General features: G+C 37.7%; 1 protein-coding gene across 1 annotated transcript; it reads left to right on the top strand.

Moving 5' to 3' along the window:
* Nucleotides 1-15,420: 15,420 nt before the first annotated feature.
* Nucleotides 15,421-16,548, top strand: LOC139934128 (probable G-protein coupled receptor No18). Its single transcript, XM_071928424.1, has one exon. It carries the CDS (start codon nt 15,421-15,423, stop codon nt 16,546-16,548), a length of 1,128 nt encoding a protein of 375 aa, XP_071784525.1.
* The last annotated feature ends 2,084 nt before the right edge of the window (nt 16,549-18,632 follow it).

Below are 18,632 nucleotides of genomic sequence, written 5' to 3'. Positions count from 1 at the left end.
TATTATTATTATTATTATTATTATTATTATTATTATTATTATTATTATTATTATTATTATTATTATTATTATTATTATTATTATTATTATTATTATTATTATTATTATTATTATTATTATTATTATTATTATTATTATTATTATTATTATTATTATTATTATTATTATTATTATTATTATTATTATTATTATTATTATTATTATTATTATTATTATTATTATTATTATTATTATTATTATTATTATTATTATTATTATTATTATTATTATTATTATTATTATTATTATTATTATTATTATTATTATTATTATTATTATTATTATTATTATTATTATTATTATTATTATTATTATTATTATTATTATTATTATTATTATTATTATTATTATTATTATTATTATTATTATTATTATTATTATTATTATTATTATTATTATTATTATTATTATTATTATTATTATTATTATTATTATTATTATTATTATTATTATTATTATTATTATTATTATTATTATTATTATTATTATTATTATTATTATTATTATTATTATTATTATTATTATTATTATTATTATTATTATTATTATTATTATTATTATTATTATTATTATTATTATTATTATTATTATTATTATTATTATTATTATTATTATTATTATTATTATTATTATTATTATTATTATTATTATTATTATTATTATTATTATTATTATTATTATTATTATTATTATTATTATTATTATTATTATTATTATTATTATTATTATTATTATTATTATTATTATTATTATTATTATTATTATTATTATTATTATTATTATTATTATTATTATTATTATTATTATTATTATTATTATTATTATTATTATTATTATTATTATTATTATTATTATTATTATTATTATTATTATTATTATTATTATTATTATTATTATTATTATTATTATTATTATTATTATTATTATTATTATTATTATTATTATTATTATTATTATCACTTCTGGTCAATACAAACTAAATCTTTGTTCGCATTTTTCTCAACAAAGACCCCTTTCCAGTGCTCTTGTGCCATTTTCTATATTTTATTAAACGATCTATTGTGGATGTACTGCCAAACACAAATATATTGTGTAAATAGAATAAAATTATAGTTTTAAAACCCTTGAAAATATCACATGAAAACGTTTTTAATAAATGTTACAGTTTATTATTGGTAAATTATTGATCTGAAATGTCCAGATTTCAAATTGGGGGGGGGGGGGGGGGGGGTGGGGTGGTAGGACACCTCATGTCCCCATTTATTACGCTACTTTTAAAAGATGAAAACAATGCACAAGTTGGTGTGCTATTTTGTGAAATGTAATGCTTGATAACTTGAATGACTCGAAATATAGTGTGACAATTTTGTATAACAAGAAAATAAATATCTTGTTTTCCTCAACCCCTCTCAGCTTATGTTAAAGACACTGGACACTATTGGTAATTGTCAAAGACCAGTCTTCTCACTTGCTGTATCTCAACATATGCATAAAATAACAAACATGTGAAATTTGAGCTAAATCGGTCATCGAAGTTGCGAGATAAAAATGAAAGAAAAAACACCCTTGTCACACGAAGTTGTGTGCTTTCAGATGCATGATTTCGAGACCCAAAATTCTAAACCTGTGAGGTCACGAAATCAAATTCGTGAAAAATTACTTCTTTCTCGAAAACTATGTTTCTTCAGAGGGAGCCGTTTCTTATAATGTTTTATACTACCAACAGCTCCCCATTACTCTAGCCCACCTTGTTGAGCTGTTAATGGCTCCGCTTTTAACATCGGTCTCATCACTGTCGTATGTAATGGCGACAGTGATGAGACCGATGTTAAAAGCGGAGCCATTAACAGCTCAACAAGGTGGGCTACCCATTACTCGTTACCAAGTGAAATTTTATGCTAATCATTATTTTGAGTAGTTACCAATAGTGTCCACTGAACAGAACAAAAATTAAAAGTTCACAGATTTACAAATAACTTACAGGGTTTACAGAAGGTAATGATGAAAGACTTCCCTTGAAATATTATTCAATGAAATGCTTTATTTAAGTTGATACCAGTAGCATGAGCAATCTCACTGTCTGAAATACATGTACATTGATGTGCAAGAATGATTTTTTAGGGTTCTTACAAATATTTGAAATATATGAGTGGGTACAAAATCCCTGACACAACAACCATGATGTTGTTTGTTATTAAAGGCAGTGAACACTACTGGTAATTATCAAGGACTAGCCGTCACAGTTGGTGTATCTCAACATATGCATAAAATAACTAACCTGTGAAAATTTGAGCTCAATCGGTCATCAAAGTTGCGAGATAATAATGAAAGAAGAAAACACCCTAGTCACACGAAGTTGTGCGCGTTTAGATGGTTGATTTCGAGACCTCAGTTCTCTAAATCTGAGGTCTCGAAATCAAATTCGTTGAAAATGACTTCTTTCTCGAAAACTATGGCACTTCAAAGGGAGCCGTTTCTCACAATGTTTTATACCATCAACCTCTCCCCATTACTCGTCACCAAGAAAGGTTTTATGCTAATAATTATTTTGAGTAATTACCAATAGTGTCCACTGCCTTTAATATAAGCCCATTAATTAAACCTTTTGGCTCTTCTGCTATGAAGTTTAAAGGGGCACATCGGCTTACTCGGAAGATATTTACTCGCGTGATATTTTACTTTTTCTCAGTAAACTGAGACTATGTTTTCTTACTTGGGCCACCGCAATAATAATAATCCATAATGTACACAATCTACGAAACATTACTGACAGTATAACTCTTCTTTTATTTGCTTTTTAAAGTCTGAAACTCATAGTCTTGATACAGTATAGTGACCACATAACTTCGAAGTGAAATGCTTCCAAAATACTTTCGAAATTGTGTGAAGAAAATACAAGAGAAATAGGAAATCGCCCGTTACCCGGGCAAAATAATTATCTGGGAACAACAATGGCCATGTAATAACTGCAGTATGTAATAAACACCGTTGTTTCTACCAAAACGTGACAACCTTGCTGTCGAATATTGGTGTTGAAAGTTCCACAGGAACATCGGTGATCTATTAAAGTAATTGAGTTTAAATCGATTAAAGGCAGTGGACACTACTGATAATTATCAAAGACTAGCCTTCACAGTTGTGTATCTCAACATATGCATAAAATAACTAACCTGTGAAAATTTGAGCTCAATCGGTCATCAAATTTGCGAAATAACAATGAAAGAAAAAAACACCCTTGCCACACGCAGTTGTGTGCGTTTAGATGGTTGATTTCGAGACCTCAAGTTCTAAATTTGAGGTCTCGAAATCAAAAACTATGGCACTTCAGAGGGAGCCGTTTCTCACAATGTTTTATACCATCAACCTCTCCCCATTACTTGTCACCAAGAAAGGTTTAATGCTAATAATTATTTTGAGTAATTACCAATAGTGTCCACTGCCTTTAATATAAGCCCATTAATTAAACCTTTTTGCTCTTCTGCTATGAAGTTTAAAGGGGCACATCGGCTTACTCGGAAGATATTTACTCGCGTGATATTTTAGAACCACTTTTTGGTTCTAACGTGACCCTTTTTTTTTTAGCTCGAAAACGGCGAAATTTGATGTTTTCTTTGAGGGACTGTTCTTCTCCATTCCTAGAAGATCTTCCAAGTAAAGCCGATGTGCTCTGGCCCTTTAAGCTTCATAGCAGAAGAGCCAAAAGGTTATGTATTAAACACTGTTGTTTCTACCAAAACGTGACAACCTTCCTGTTAAAATGGAGGTGACAATAAATAATTATGATATTTCCATGGGTTCATCGTATGGGGTTATATAAACAAATTGAAGAAAAAAACACAATATGCCTACAGAGCTTATTATTAATGACTACACAATATCAAATTTCCCCTTTCCTCTGTGATTGGTGGGACCACTGAGGTTTTACTCCCACTATTGTTGTATACACCCGCCTGTGCTTTCATTATCTCGCCACATCCACTCTGCGTGGGGTGCACTCGGCTAAACTTGTGGGGGGTTTTTTGCGATTGTTTTTTAGTCAAGCACGTAAGCACATTCTGGTAATAGTTGATACATTGCCCTTCTCTGTAATGGGGTTGACCTTCTCTGCAATGGGGTTGACTATATGGGAGGCCGGTGTGGCGGTCTCGGAGCTCCGGCGTACTCAGAGCTCCAGATTACCAAATACGCTAGTATTACGTCATGCCGTGCCTGCGCACACCAAGCGAAAGAAGTAGATTTTAGCGCCGTGCCGAGTACACTCTCGTAGTGGACTTGTGGACAAGTCGTGTATGGTCCCACGCGGTGATGAGATATTCGAGCTGCAGCGGTGCTCTCCGCGCGCGAACTGCTGGTTGCGCAACTACTGCGCTCCCGACTCCAGGCAGCTTGCAGTAGTCGCGCAACCAGCAGTTCGCTGCAACTGGACTACCTCACGTGGGACCATAAACGACTTGTCCACAAGTCTACTCTCGTAGCTGTCATGACGGCGCCCCTTATCGTGTGGTGAACGAGTGGAGCGTCTGCGACAGTATTGTGATAAAAGAGGAGCGGGAATAATAATTTGAGGAGCGGGAATTACAAAGAAGGTTCTTCTGAAAGCCAGAAAGGGTTTTGGGTTGCCCCTCGAAAAAGCACTCGTTCGATAACAAAACAGGTCTCGAAGATTTATTCGTGGCGGTAGGGGGAGGGGTACGGGGGAGGTCAGCGCAGCATGCATACAGAGCACCGGAGACTCACGCCCGCAACGACAGCATGCTACGTCATCCCGGAGAGCTTGGCACGCCAGAGATCTGAGACCGTGATTACTGCGTGCCGAAATCCCCGGTGACGTCACCCGGAGCTCTGAGTACGCCGGAGCGCTGAGGCCGCCACACCGGACCATCGAGGAAGTCTGTTAACGTAATCATATTGCTGCAACTAAAGAGGTTTCTAAAGCATGTGCTTGAGATCTGTTAGGTATACGAATAATCGTATTCGTTTGAATTAGATGCGCGTTGTTTCGCAATCATAGAGTTATGACGTGTCAGTCCTATAGGCCAAAGTACACACAAGTTGCGTGTGTGAGGGCTCCTCAACACACGCACACTATACCCCATAGACCTTTTCGCAAATACCGGGGCGCGCGCGTAAAGCTTGGAATTAGGTGCATTGTGGTCTAGCTGGTAGCAAAATTTGATGCATATCTATCCCACAATGCACCTAATTCAACAGTCTGCGCTTGCGCATTGGTATTTGCGATAAGGTCTATGGATTTAGCCTTGCTCAAGGCAGTCGAATTATTCACTTCGAAAAAAGACCGCCGCTGTATAAAAACCCACCCGTATTCACTGTGCGTAAAACCCACCCGTATTCACTGTGCGTAACATCGCACAACACGATGCCCCCGTACACTATCCGCATGCGGAGGCCGTTCGGCCTTACGGCCTCCGCATGCGGTTAGTGGTGTACGAATGCGATGACTTGTGTGAACAGTATTCGTGCGATGTGACAGTGTGCATACACGGGTGGGTCATTCGGTGTGATCGCACACACCATGCACAGGGTATACGGCGGGTGGGTTTACAGCTGCGTCTTTTCGGAGCGAATAATGCGACTGCCTTGAGCAAGGCTACATGGATTTGGTTTTGTGGGGTCCTGCTTATGTTGTTTTTCATTCCATTTTCTAACTAATTCCCGTGTGGGGTCCAAGTTGAACAAAGAAATTCCGCATCAGGGGTCCATTGTTTCATTGTGTGAAAGACCCCATAGAGGCACGTATTTTGTAAAGCATCCCTGTTATATTTATCCTGCCTTTTCATTGGTCGGTATGGTCGAGTTCCAAAAACAATAACTGACATTATGTAAATGAGACAGGATGTCACGCAACTGGATCTGTTATTTATGTCCATAAAAGCAAAATGTTTTTCACAACGCCACAATTATTCCAAGGAAATTTGTTCCTCTGTGTCAGGAACTAAAGTGTCGTGAAGCATCACAAAAATAAAGCAAAGAAAATAAACGATTCGTTACAAACAGCAAACTGAATTTCTGGACCTGTCTTTCTGTAGCAATGGATATGTTTCCCACAGCAAATACATCTGAACTATCGGACGATGCTTTCCCAAAGGCCGGTCAGCCACAGAATTCAAGTGTGCGCGTTTTCCGCGTGGTTGTTGAGATACTGGTGGTGCTACTGGGCGTTCCTGGTAACCTCCTCATCATACGCGTTTACTGGAGGAAGACTGTCAAAACCAGCACCATCGTTTTAATTCAGGGCCTGGCTTTGGCCGACTGTATCGTTTGCTCGGTAAAGATCATCGACATTATTGACCAGACTGTAGGGATTCCGCAAGCCATTGTGATCACCCAGAAAATAGTGATCACGTCGGTCATGGCCTCCGTTTCGATCACTACAGTGATTGCACTGGATCGCTACGACTGCATATGCCGTCCGCAACGGCGGTTCTTCACCCTCAGACGGGGACAAATAGCGATCGTGATTTCATTTATCATGGCGGCCGTGATGTCCATTCCTGAATTCGTCCAGCAGTTTGGCAGAACGCCTACTCCGTCTGTAAACTTGGCATCAGTGGTTCGCATCATCGGCTTTTTGTTTCCTCCATCGATTATTGGAGTATGTTACACCAAAGTGTTCATGACCATCCGTAGACATGTTCAAGTCGGCATTATGTCTTCTGCAAATGCAGTGAATATTTCCAGCTTGCAAGTTGCTTCTTCGTCCAAAGAGCCTACCAGTGGACAACCAAGTAAAGACACAGTCAAGACTGAATCTAATTGTCTCAATTCCGTACCCCACCATGATACATCTCAGCCATTCACTGTACCTAGTCCTGCCAGAGAGGATACCACCCAACAAGGAGCACCGAAGAAGCCTGAAGCGTTTCGTCACACGGCGAGTGACGGGAACAAACCTCGTCTGAATCCCGTCAAACAGCGCCAAGCTAAAAAGGTGGATACCAACGCAGCCCTTCAGCGTAAGACGACCGTGATGTTGTTCGTGGCCAGCGTTGTGTTCCTGCTACTGTGGCTGCCGCACTGGATCATGATAGCAGTTGTGAACGCCGATGCGGGTGAAGACGAGGGTATTTATGTTGACCCTCTCTTCTACATAGTCATGAATGAGATACGAGTGCTTTTCTTCTTGAATAACGCTGTCAATCCGTTTATTTACGGACTTGCAAATAGACGGTTTAGAAAAGAGTGTAAAGAGGTGCTTAGTAACCTATGTAAGTAACGAAATGTCAAACTGAATTTGATTGGCCTCCCGGGAAAAAGTACTACCGATTGATTATCTTCTAAACAACAAAGACATGTTTTATTCGTTTTCCAATTAGTTCTTATTCTTATTCTTTATTTGGCCATTAAACAATTACAAATACAAGCAGACAGTATGTCAAATAGATAATATAAGTACATGTACAAAAGTAAATACAAAGCAAGAAAAACAGTAAGGGCACAGGAAAATGAAACAACCCTAATGTGATGGCCAGGATCAACAAAAGTATAATTAAACACTGTAGCTCGAAAGCCTGTTAATCCAGTCACATAGGGAAGCAAACACACTATATAAAACACTCTCTTTGGAAAATAATAATAATTTGAAATAAATATCAATATAAATAACCTGTACACACAATGTCTAGTATAGTCACCAGTTTTGATATCATAGCGAAGGATTGGGATTGACAGATTTGTGAATAGTGCATGCAAACCGAGGAAGCCTTTTTGTTCTTCCAATGTTTGTATGTCATTTTGAGTGCGCAGACAAATAGAATGATTCTAGCGGCCTAGTGAAAATTAATCTGATTTAACCAGTGAATGCTAAACTAGTGAAACTACTCCATTTGAATGAGCCATGAATTATAATGAATGGATTTTTTCCGGGAAAACCTATAATAATGGCTTTAATATGGCGCTCAGGTCCGTCACGCAATGGCGCTCCAACGTTATTACCCCCTGATCCCTGGGCCTTAAATCATTCCTTAAAGAGCCAATAAAGGATTACCTCAATATTTCAACTATAACATTTTTATGGCCAAATAGACATCGTAGATACCGGTTAATAACCTTTTAACTCTCAAAATTTGCATTTAATTATAAATAACTCGAGTCAAAAATGCACCCGGCCGCGAGTCAAAAACAGCTTATCTATAATGATTACGTAACACCCCTGTGACGTGAGCGGCGGCTAAAAATCACGACAGTCGACCGGTCAAAGACATGACAGAGGTAAACACACACACACACACCCGACGACGATCGGGCGAGTCATCTGGAATTGGATGATGTTGAGTCTTCAGCAAAAGCCAACACGTGTTTTTTTTTTGTACATTTGTTATACATGAAGAGAAATAACATCACAAAGTTTCAGTTGTTGGTTTTTCAAAATGCAAATTTAATTTCACCTTTTTCAAAAGCCCCGCTGTTGAGTGTTTAGTGGGATATCATGGTGTAAACTTGATTGTGTGTAGGCACACTGTCCAATATGTTATGTAAACAATGTCCATGGACATATCCAATGTGTACAGGTTTGACAGAAAACCATAAGTCACAGATTTATATTTAAGACAGTGGACACTAATGGTAACTGTCAAAGACCAGTCTTCTCACTTGGTGTTTCTCAACATATGCATAACATAACGAACCTGTGAAAATTTGAGCTCAATTGGTTGTCGAAGTTGCGAGATAATAACTAAAGAAAAAAACACCCTTGTCACACAAAATTATGTGCTTTTAGATGCTTGATTTTGAGACCTGAAGTCTCGAAATAAAATACATGGAAAATTACTTCTTTCTCGAAAACTACGTTACTTCAGAGGGAGCCTTTTCTCATATATTGTTTACTACCAACCTCTGCCCATTACTCGTTACCAAGTAAGGTTTTATGCTAATAGTTATTTTGAGTAACTACCAATAGTGTCCACTGCGTTTAATGATGTAAAAATAACTTTTTAGAATTAAAGGTTGTTGGATGGGCTGCATTTCAATTGGACATGTATGGGCTTCATTTTTATGTTTATTCCATAACAGTCACACACATCATGTGTCTGTATCGTAGTTACACTGTAGACTTTCCAAACGTGTTCCTTAAATCTGTTGTTTGCTTGTCGTTTACTGTAGAACTTGTTTTGAAGACATTTAAAATGTGCTGTTAGCATTGTATATATAATTTATAAGAGACGACTGATGAAATATGGAATGCCCATTATTGCCTACTTTAAAACTCAAGTTCTCTTTAAGCCCGGCCGGCAAGTGTAACACCACATCTTGAAGTTTTGGATTGGGTTGCTGTGATTGATTGCATCTTATCCTGAGTATCTTATTCTCTTTTCATCCTTCACCTCTGTCAGTCTCTAGTTCCAATTTACCTTTTTGTTCCGTCCTATAGGTCGTTTTATATAACACCCAAGCAGATCCTTGCCATTTGATTGGAGGATTGTCCGTCACGTGATAGCAAATAAAAGTACCATTGCACGCTGAGTCACTCACCGTGCTTTTTCGTTCCATCCGAAATGTACCATTGCACGCTGCCGGATGGAACGAAAAAGCTGAGTAAAAAAACATCACTGCGTGCGCGTGTCTTTGGTAACGCAGCAGTGTTGTTGCAAGGCATATTATGTAAAATTACTAGCATTCGGCTTCTACAATTAAAAATTGTAGGCCTACGCTTTGTTTGTTTTGAAAGTTGTATCTTTCAATCAAAATGACAAAGATCTACTTGGATGTTATATAAAACAAATAATGAATGTTTTTCATTCGTGCAATGGTGCGAATATGTTCATTCGTTGAAAGCTGGAATGTTCCATTCAACTCGGCTCCGCCTCGTTGAATAGAACATTCCATCTTTAAACTCATGAACATATTCGCACCATTGCACTCATAAACATTCATTATGTGTATACTGTTCCAGTATGTTGTTTTATTGGGCATTTCTAAACAACACTTTATCTGTTGAATGTGCCTCTGAATATTTGCCCTTGTTTTACTGTGTCTCATACATAGCTAGTGTTCTTTATTATCTTTGCTCGATAGGTCTTCTTTGTAATTACTTGTATGTGATTTCGCATTATGAAAATAAATGTCGAGTTGAATTGAATTGAGTTGAGTTTAATTTTACAAGGTTGCCCATATCCACGGAGTCCGTGTATGATGATACGCATGCACACACAGTGACCGACTCGGTGCGTGTCTGCGTGTACATGTGGACTGCTCCGTCTGCGTGTGCTTGAATACTATACGTGCGGACTCCGGATGTGGATCAGACTGGCGTGCATGATATATGCAATGGGGATAGCCCAGGACAGCATCCGTGCAAAGGCTGCGTATAACTAAATCTCTCTCTATTGCACGCAAACTGGATTAATTTAATAAAGACAATGAAGGCACCCAAACTGTTACAATCCCCCCCCCTTCAGTCGAGAGGACTTTTTGCCCCCCCCTCCCCACAAAGGAAGGGTTCGATACATCAAAAGCAAACCCATATATGCCCCCCCCCTAAATACGTAGGCCTATACGCCACTTGTCCTATAATTTGTGGCAAGTGCCCTAGACTCAAGTACGGACCCACTTAGTGTGTTTTACCTGCATGGGCCCAATTTCATAGAGCTGCTAAGCACAACAATTTGCTTAACATGAAATTTCTTCCTTGATAAAAACAGGATTACCAACTAAATTTCCACGTGATTTTCAGGGTAAGCAGGAGCTGAATACCAGTAACAAGCAATATGCAATAAATGAAAAGTTGGTGGGTAAATCTGTTTTTATCAAGGAAGAAATTTCATGCTAAGCAAATTGGTTTGCTTAGCAGCTCTATGAAATTGGGCCCAGTTTTCCGTTCACAAGCATGCAAACATCGTGACACATTCTAGCTTTCTGGACGATCACACCATTATTAGTTGATACAGACATCTGGTCTGATTGGTTGATTTCCCCATTATAGGACACGCGAAGGCTACGTCTGCACTGATTGAGTTAAATTTCTCACCCCAAGGAGCCGCAGAGATGTCAGAAGGCTTTTTGGGGTGATTTGTAAAGCTTTGCGTGCCATGTGGGGATTGAAATTAAACGAAACTCAGCATATTATGACGTCATTAGCTCGGAGATTGATGGCTATTTAGTAAAAACATCTTTGCTTTAAATATAACGACGAACCTATCAGCTGCTCTTATTAAGTGAAATCTAAAAATTATTTTCAAAGGTAATAGCTTTTTGAGATATCGATTAAAAATCGGAGCGTATGTGTACGCAGGAAGATTAAAGGCTTCACAGTTGGTGTATCTCAACATATGCATAAAATCACTAACCTGTGAAAATTTGAGCTCAATCGGTTATCGAAGTTGCGAGATAATAATGAAAGAAAACACCATCCTTGTCACACGAAGTTGTGTGCATTTAGATGGTTGATTTCAAAACCTCAAGTTCTAAATCTGAGGTCTCGAAATCAAATTCGTGGAAAATTACTTCTTTCTCGAAAAGTATGGCATTTCAGAGGGAGCCGTTTCTCACAATGTTTTATACCATCAACCTCTCCCCATTACTTGTCACCAAGAAAGGTTTTATGCTTATATTTATTTTGAGTAATTACCAATAGTGTCCACTGCCTTTAATCCTTAATAGGAATACGTTATCTGAAAAACGTTTCTGACAGTCATATTTGGTAGATTCAAATTTTCGGGGATCGAAAATTGATAAATTGAACCGCATTACTTCAAAGTAAAACGATTTTAGAAGATTCAGTACATTTATTTTGTCAATGCTGTCATACAAAAAAATAATGCAATAGCGTACATTCATGTCAAAATTAAAACAAGCAATATAGTATATGAGGTATGATTAGGTACACAATACTTCAAAAAAATAAATAAGCAGTAATTTAAAGACAACATTTAGGTGTAAGGTTAAGCAAAATGCTTTTGTGCCCTAACCTATTGACAGACAAACATGATACCAAGGAACACAAACAAAGATAAAGACCAGGGACAACATGGTCAGACGATAGGTGTAGGCCTACAAAGGCGAGTCATCATTAAATGGACTCGTACTATTAAAGTCATGAATTATAAGGTTATACGGAATATGCATTTGAGTAGTAGTTATTGTAGTTTTTCGTTTAAAATACAGGTAGAGTGATTGCCGATTAAATTGTACATAAATTTGCCTAATTACAATGATGATAAAAATCAGAGAACAAAATAATGCAACAGTAAGAAGGAAAAAAACTACATCTCGCTTTCGTGAAGTAAGACGCCGATTACTACAGTGTACCAAAGTGTTCCCTATTTGAGAGACAAAACAGACACACAGGTATACACAAGCTGACAGCTGAGACCAAACAAAGCAAACGATTAAAAAGAACAACATTAGATTTTGATGGCATTACAGATTAGTATCTAGCAAGTGGTGTTTAAGTTTTCTTGAAAATGTACTGATTGTAGAAGGTTGCTTAAAATGTATGGGAAGACCATATTCCAATATTCTACTCCTCGTTGCACAACGCTATTTTTATGAACTGAAGTTCTATTGTGATTGACATACAGATCCCCCTTCAATGCTTTACGAGTACCATAAGAATGTATTGATGAAGCTAAAGTAAACATTTCATTAAAGCTATTAGTTAACAGGCGGTATTTGTTCTTGAACATGAATTTACCCAAGTTCAGACGATACAGGTCATTAAATTTGAGCACTTTAAGTTCGGCAAATATAGGAGCTGAATGAGAAAGATATTTGGCTTTTGTAACAATTATAAAGGCTTTCTTTTGCAATAGTAAAAGTTTGTTACATAGTGCCTTTCCGTGACCCAGGGATAATATTGCGTAATTTAAATATGAAAGAATGAAAGCATTTTAACAAAATCTTTTGCGGTAGAAAATATTTCAATCTATTCATAATACCAACATTTTTTGAGATTTTGGTGGTTAAAACATCTATGTGTTTTTTTCCAGGACAAGTTCTCATCAATATTAATACCTAATAATTTACAACTCTTTGTTTGGTTGAGAGTACTGCCATTTAAACAGAGGGGTACATGGCGCACAAATTATTTTCTTTGCCTAACACAAAAAATGATATAGTTTGTTTTAAGAACATTAATTGACAGTTTATTTGCTAGAAGCCAGTTATTTATTTTAACGAGCTCTACGTTAAGGTTTTGTATAGCTACGTCAACATTATGTTGATTATATAAAAGGCTTGTATCATCTGCAAACATACAGAATGAGATCAAACTAGACGAATTACAAATATCATTTATATACATAATGAACAATAGAGGACCTAATACGGAACCTTGAGGAACTCCACAAGAAATATATTTATCGGATGATTGTCTAGAATTATACGAAACAAATTGCTTTCCGTGTGTTAAGTAGCTCTTAAACCATTCCAGGGCCAACCAACGAACACCAATATTCTCTAATTTACTGAAAAAAGAATGTCATGGTTAACAGTGTCGAAAGCCTGGGACAGGTCCAAGAAAACACCAATTGAAAATTGTTTATTATCAATAGCGTTAATAATTTTCTCTAACATACTTGTAATAGCTAACTCTGTGGAACTTTGTGCTATGAAACCGTATTGGGATTCTGATAAAAGGCCATGCTTGTCAATAAAACAAATTAGTCGCTTGTATACCAATTTCTCAAATATTTTAGGATTTGAAACTCCGATGATAAAAACACGATATGGAAAGGTTTGCGGTTTTTTCTAATGAGTTGGGGTGGTTCTGAAAACTTGACGTTTCGATCAGTATGCTCTGATCGTCTTAAGTACTGGCATGCTGCTTAAGTACTGTGGAGGCGGATAGCTTGGTGATGCACGAAGGCGGGAAATGGAGCTCGGTGGGGCGTGGTAAAATGACTCTCAAAAAACGTTCTCCTCTTGAAAGCTGCTGTAAACTTCTAGCCAAGGTATAGTTTGTATTGCCATTCATTTTAAGAGTGATTACCAAACGTATAATAGAACAACATTTAATGAAATGCACAATGTTCTGCCTAGATTAACATTTCGTTGCCGCCTTCCTAATTATTCGACCCTAAAGAGGATCATTAATTTTATAAACGACATTACGTTTGGGGAACACCGTGCTTCGATGCAAGCGTTGACAATGCCAACGTACGGACCTTTAGATTTGAGTGAACGTGGACCTCGTTCACGTCGACCACAGACGGTTGTGGTGCATTTGGAGACAACATGGCGTCCAGCAACCACGTGACCAAAGAAAACTGGTCCCGCATGTCGCAACTCTCTCAATTCACAGCTCTGATTCGGTCAGTGCCAACGCCCTTCTTTCACGCTCTGCTGCTCAGAGCTGCTTTATGCATACTCAAATAACCCGCTCAAGCTTGACACAATGGCTACCATTTTACTCTCGTATAATTGCATGCAGTCTACCCGCAGTACACTTGTTTCCTTTGTGATTTATCTGCACTGATAAGCATCGTTTTTTCAAGTGTGACCTCGGTTTGAATATTAATTAGTCCAAGGGGCTTCTGAAATTCAGTCTTTTTCGGCCTTCAGGAAAATTCATGCAAGTTAATACCAGGCTCATTCAATGTCGTTTGAAAATAAATGCTGAGCTACACCTACATTCCAGAGTTAAAAGGGGTCGTTCATTTTCAGTACTTGAGCATTCACGCTACAAAATAAGACTGATCAAATTCAACTGGTCACTTTAGTTAATTCAATTTCGTCGAAGCCAGTCGCCGAGGCTGGTCAACCATTCCATTCAATCAATGAGCAAACAAGAAAGCCTTTTAATGAAATTAAATGCAATAATATCGAAAGAGAAACTCTGGTTTGATTGAAATAGAAAAATCGCGTGAATTTGAAAGCGTGTTAATAAAATTGAATGAATTCTTTGATGAAATTGGCCGGGAAATCCTATAATAGTACTCTTGGATAAAATCATTAAAGCAAACAATACTGTGTGTTGAATAACTGACTGACTATACCACACAACGTGTCTGCTCGAGTGCCTATCATTTTTCCCGCACCGTTAGTTGGGAAGAGACTGTGAATAATGGCGGTAAAAACATGGAAACCATGGCAACGGGAATTACAAAAAAAAAAGCCCTATATACGATCATTGTATGACATCTTTTAAATAACAAACTCTAAAACACGACGAGCAACGCTGTTTTCGCGCAGGCTGCTCCGCAGGCCGTTGGATTAGTTTGTGTTGGTTGGTGGTGATCAAAATTGAAACTTCGTCTTTTATTTGAGGGTGAGGACGATCACTTTCCCCACATTTGCAACTTGGAGCTACTACTACCGAGAGACAAAAAGCTGGTGTTGATATTTTTACGTGGTTTTCGTACTGATCTTACTTGAAATTTGAGTGTGGTATTTGAACAGAAAAATCCAGGGCAAGCTACAGCTGCAATGAAAAATAGTTCGGGTTCAACTTTGACTGAAGCTGGGAACTACTATGATATAGGGGTAACCGTATGTCAGCTGGTGTACCATATCATCGTGGTATTCTTCGGTGTGCCTGGTAACTGTCTCATCCTTCGTGTGTACTGGACTAAGACTCTCAAGACCAGCACCCACGTTCTGATCATGGGACTTGCCTGGGCCGATCTCGCCGTCTGTTTCCTGCATATTCTGGGTATCTCCGAGCGTATTCTGCATCTTGCCGGGTCGGCTGCACCGCTGTGGGTGACTGTTTTGATATCGTTTCAGTACATCGCTCTTGGTACATCGAGTGTGCTGACCGGAGTGATCGCAGCGGATCGCTACGACTGCATCTGCCGTCCACAGCGCCGGTTCTTCACCCATAGGCGCGGTAAGATAGCAGTTTTGGCCTCGCTAGTATTGTCATTTCTCATGAATATCCCCGGGTTCTTCGCTTCGTCATCTAATTTCTCAAATCCCTACGAAGTGGAGTTGGTATTTGCATTGCAATTTGCTAAATTTGTGTTCGTACTGATCATGATTGCCCTGTGCTACGGAAAAGTCTACTTAAGGATCCGGAAACATACTCGGGTAGGTGCCCTGAAGACGACGGTACAGGAGGGAAACAATAAGGCTGGAGATAGTGAGTGGTCCACGAGATTTCCGATTAGCCTTGGAGAAAGTAGTCAACAAACCTCCAGCAATACTGTTGATACGGTTGCTATATCTGGACACACTCTACAAGCTTCGTTACCGATGGAAATTAAAAGCATTGCTGGACCACAACCAACCCCCGGCGGCCCGTGCGGTGCGTTACCAAATGAAAGTGGCCCCTTTCGGAATGGAAAATCGGCGGTGCTACAGAGGAAGACGACCCTTATGCTTTTCATCACCAGTCTGGTGTATCTGCTGACATGGATGCCGTACTGGATCTACGCAACGGTATTGGTCTCCTATTTTCGAGGTGTAATGGTTAATCCATCGTCCATTGGAATCTTGGTGGAGATAAGTTATGTTGTGTACATTAACAATGCTGTCAATCCGCTTATTTATGGACTCGCAAACAGACGGTTCAGAAAAGACTGTAAAGAAGTCATCCGCAAGATGAGGTTTTGATCATAGAGTCTCGTCGCAAAACAAATTAATTGTCTTTGCTTATATGAAAGGAGTTAAAGAAATTAATATTCACAATTCACACAGCATACTGACGTTGATATAACGTCATTAAAGCGTCAGACGACGGGGATGGTAACGTTACATCAACGTCAGTATGCCTGACGTTGAGTCATAGTGATTTTGGCACCCGGATTTGACGTTCTGGCCGACGTTGCATCAACCTAATTTCGACGTTAATATTGTGTCAAAATAAGGTTTGTATGGAGGTTGGTGACAAAAAGGATATGTTCAATATTGTCGTCAACATCTGGCGTAATGTTTTGACGTCCGTGCAACGTGTCATGTCTGACGTCTCATCAACATCCGTTTACTAATTACTTAACATATAATCTTAAACATTACAAACTATTTGTGCATTGCACACAGATATATATATTACGGTCAATCCTCTGGATCTCCCATAGTCCACCATTTCCTCTTCACCGCACCCGGCGGACGAATTCAGTCAGATGTAAGAACTTTATGGTAATGAAAATGGAAGAAACTAAGACTTCTTACCTTTGAATTTTCTTGAACGTGATTCATCCTTAGTAGCTGACTGGCGGCCAATCAATACTCACACATAAATTAAAGTCACCTGGAAATAGATTTTTTTTCCTTTCAAACATAAGAGTATATGCTTACGAACAATAAAACAATTTTTTTAGTAATTGTTTGTCACGATTTATATGTTTAAAAAATATATAAAGTTGTTTGGGAGGCTGACTCCGCCTACCCCTTTTGTGACGTCAATCGAGGCAGACTTTGCCTGCAATGCGTATAGTAAACACACGTGCAAAGTACATGTACGTCCAAGTCGTGAGTTGGTACATTTCAAAAAGTGTTTTTCTGCATTCAGCAGCAATACACCTGGTCGGCATTGCCGGAAAAAACAAAAAAAAAACGTACAAACTCACGACTTGGTCCGACAAGTACTTTGCAATTTTGTTTACTCTACGCATTACAGGCAAAGTCTGCCTCGATTGACGTCATGAACAGCGCCCTCTCGGGTCGGGGTCTACTCTTAAATTTGTAAATAACATAAGAACTGATTTTTTAAACCTTAGTTAACTGTTTATTCACATTCCACTCATCAAAACACATATATTAGTGGCAAAAGCTTTATTTTGAAAAAATACCACTTCCAGGTGACTTTAACCTTGTGTACATTAATGGCACTGTACACCTTTTCATATTGTCGAAAAACTAGTATTCTCACTAGATGTAACCAAATATACATGCATAAAAAACTGTGAGCATAGATGATCGAAGTTATACTATTAACAGCTCTTCATATATTGCTCGTTACCATGGTAAGTTATCATGCTAACAAATTGTTTTGAGTAATTACCAACAGTAGCCAAAGTCTTTAATTTACATCCTTGCACAGTAGGCCCATACGTGAGTGTGGTATATGCTTATCGTAGTTTATATCTAATGAGAAATGTTCATTATGCAATATCAGCCGTTATAAGAGTTTTATTTATTGATCATTCCAGTGTCATCTCGAATGGTCTTTAATGAGCCGTCCAAAAACTCATTCGACAGAAAGCCTTAACTTACATGAGTTGATCACAGTAACAAAATAAAGTAATATTGCCATCAGTACAAAAACACCGTTAATTCAATTCATTTCAACATGCGGAGACATCTTTCAAATAAGATTATGCGAGTAATATTTGGGCCCTTTAGTCACATGCTGATCAGCTGTGGAGATGTTTTGCCGGAAAAAAAGGTTCTATGTATAAATATATATAAAAATATTTAAAAAAAAACATTGGGTCATTTAAACAAACGGTACGAAGTGTGTTGTATTTTACGACTTTGAGCACCTGAATTAAACTTTCAAAATATATTCTGAAGAATTATCTGAACGATAATGAAAAATGATAAAACACTTCCACGGGCCTGTTGTTTTTGTTGTAGATCTGCCCATTTCAGTTGGTTGTGCCATTTTGCTAATATGCCGGGAGGCAAAACAAACACCCCCCCCCCCAAAAAAGTACATTTTCTGCATGTAACTATAGAAAATGTTAAATAGCTGA

This window comes from Asterias amurensis, chromosome 2 (genome assembly GCF_032118995.1).
Source record: "Asterias amurensis chromosome 2, ASM3211899v1".
NCBI classification, from domain to species: domain Eukaryota; kingdom Metazoa; phylum Echinodermata; class Asteroidea; order Forcipulatida; family Asteriidae; genus Asterias; species Asterias amurensis.
This window is presented reverse-complemented; position numbering and strand designations above follow the sequence as displayed.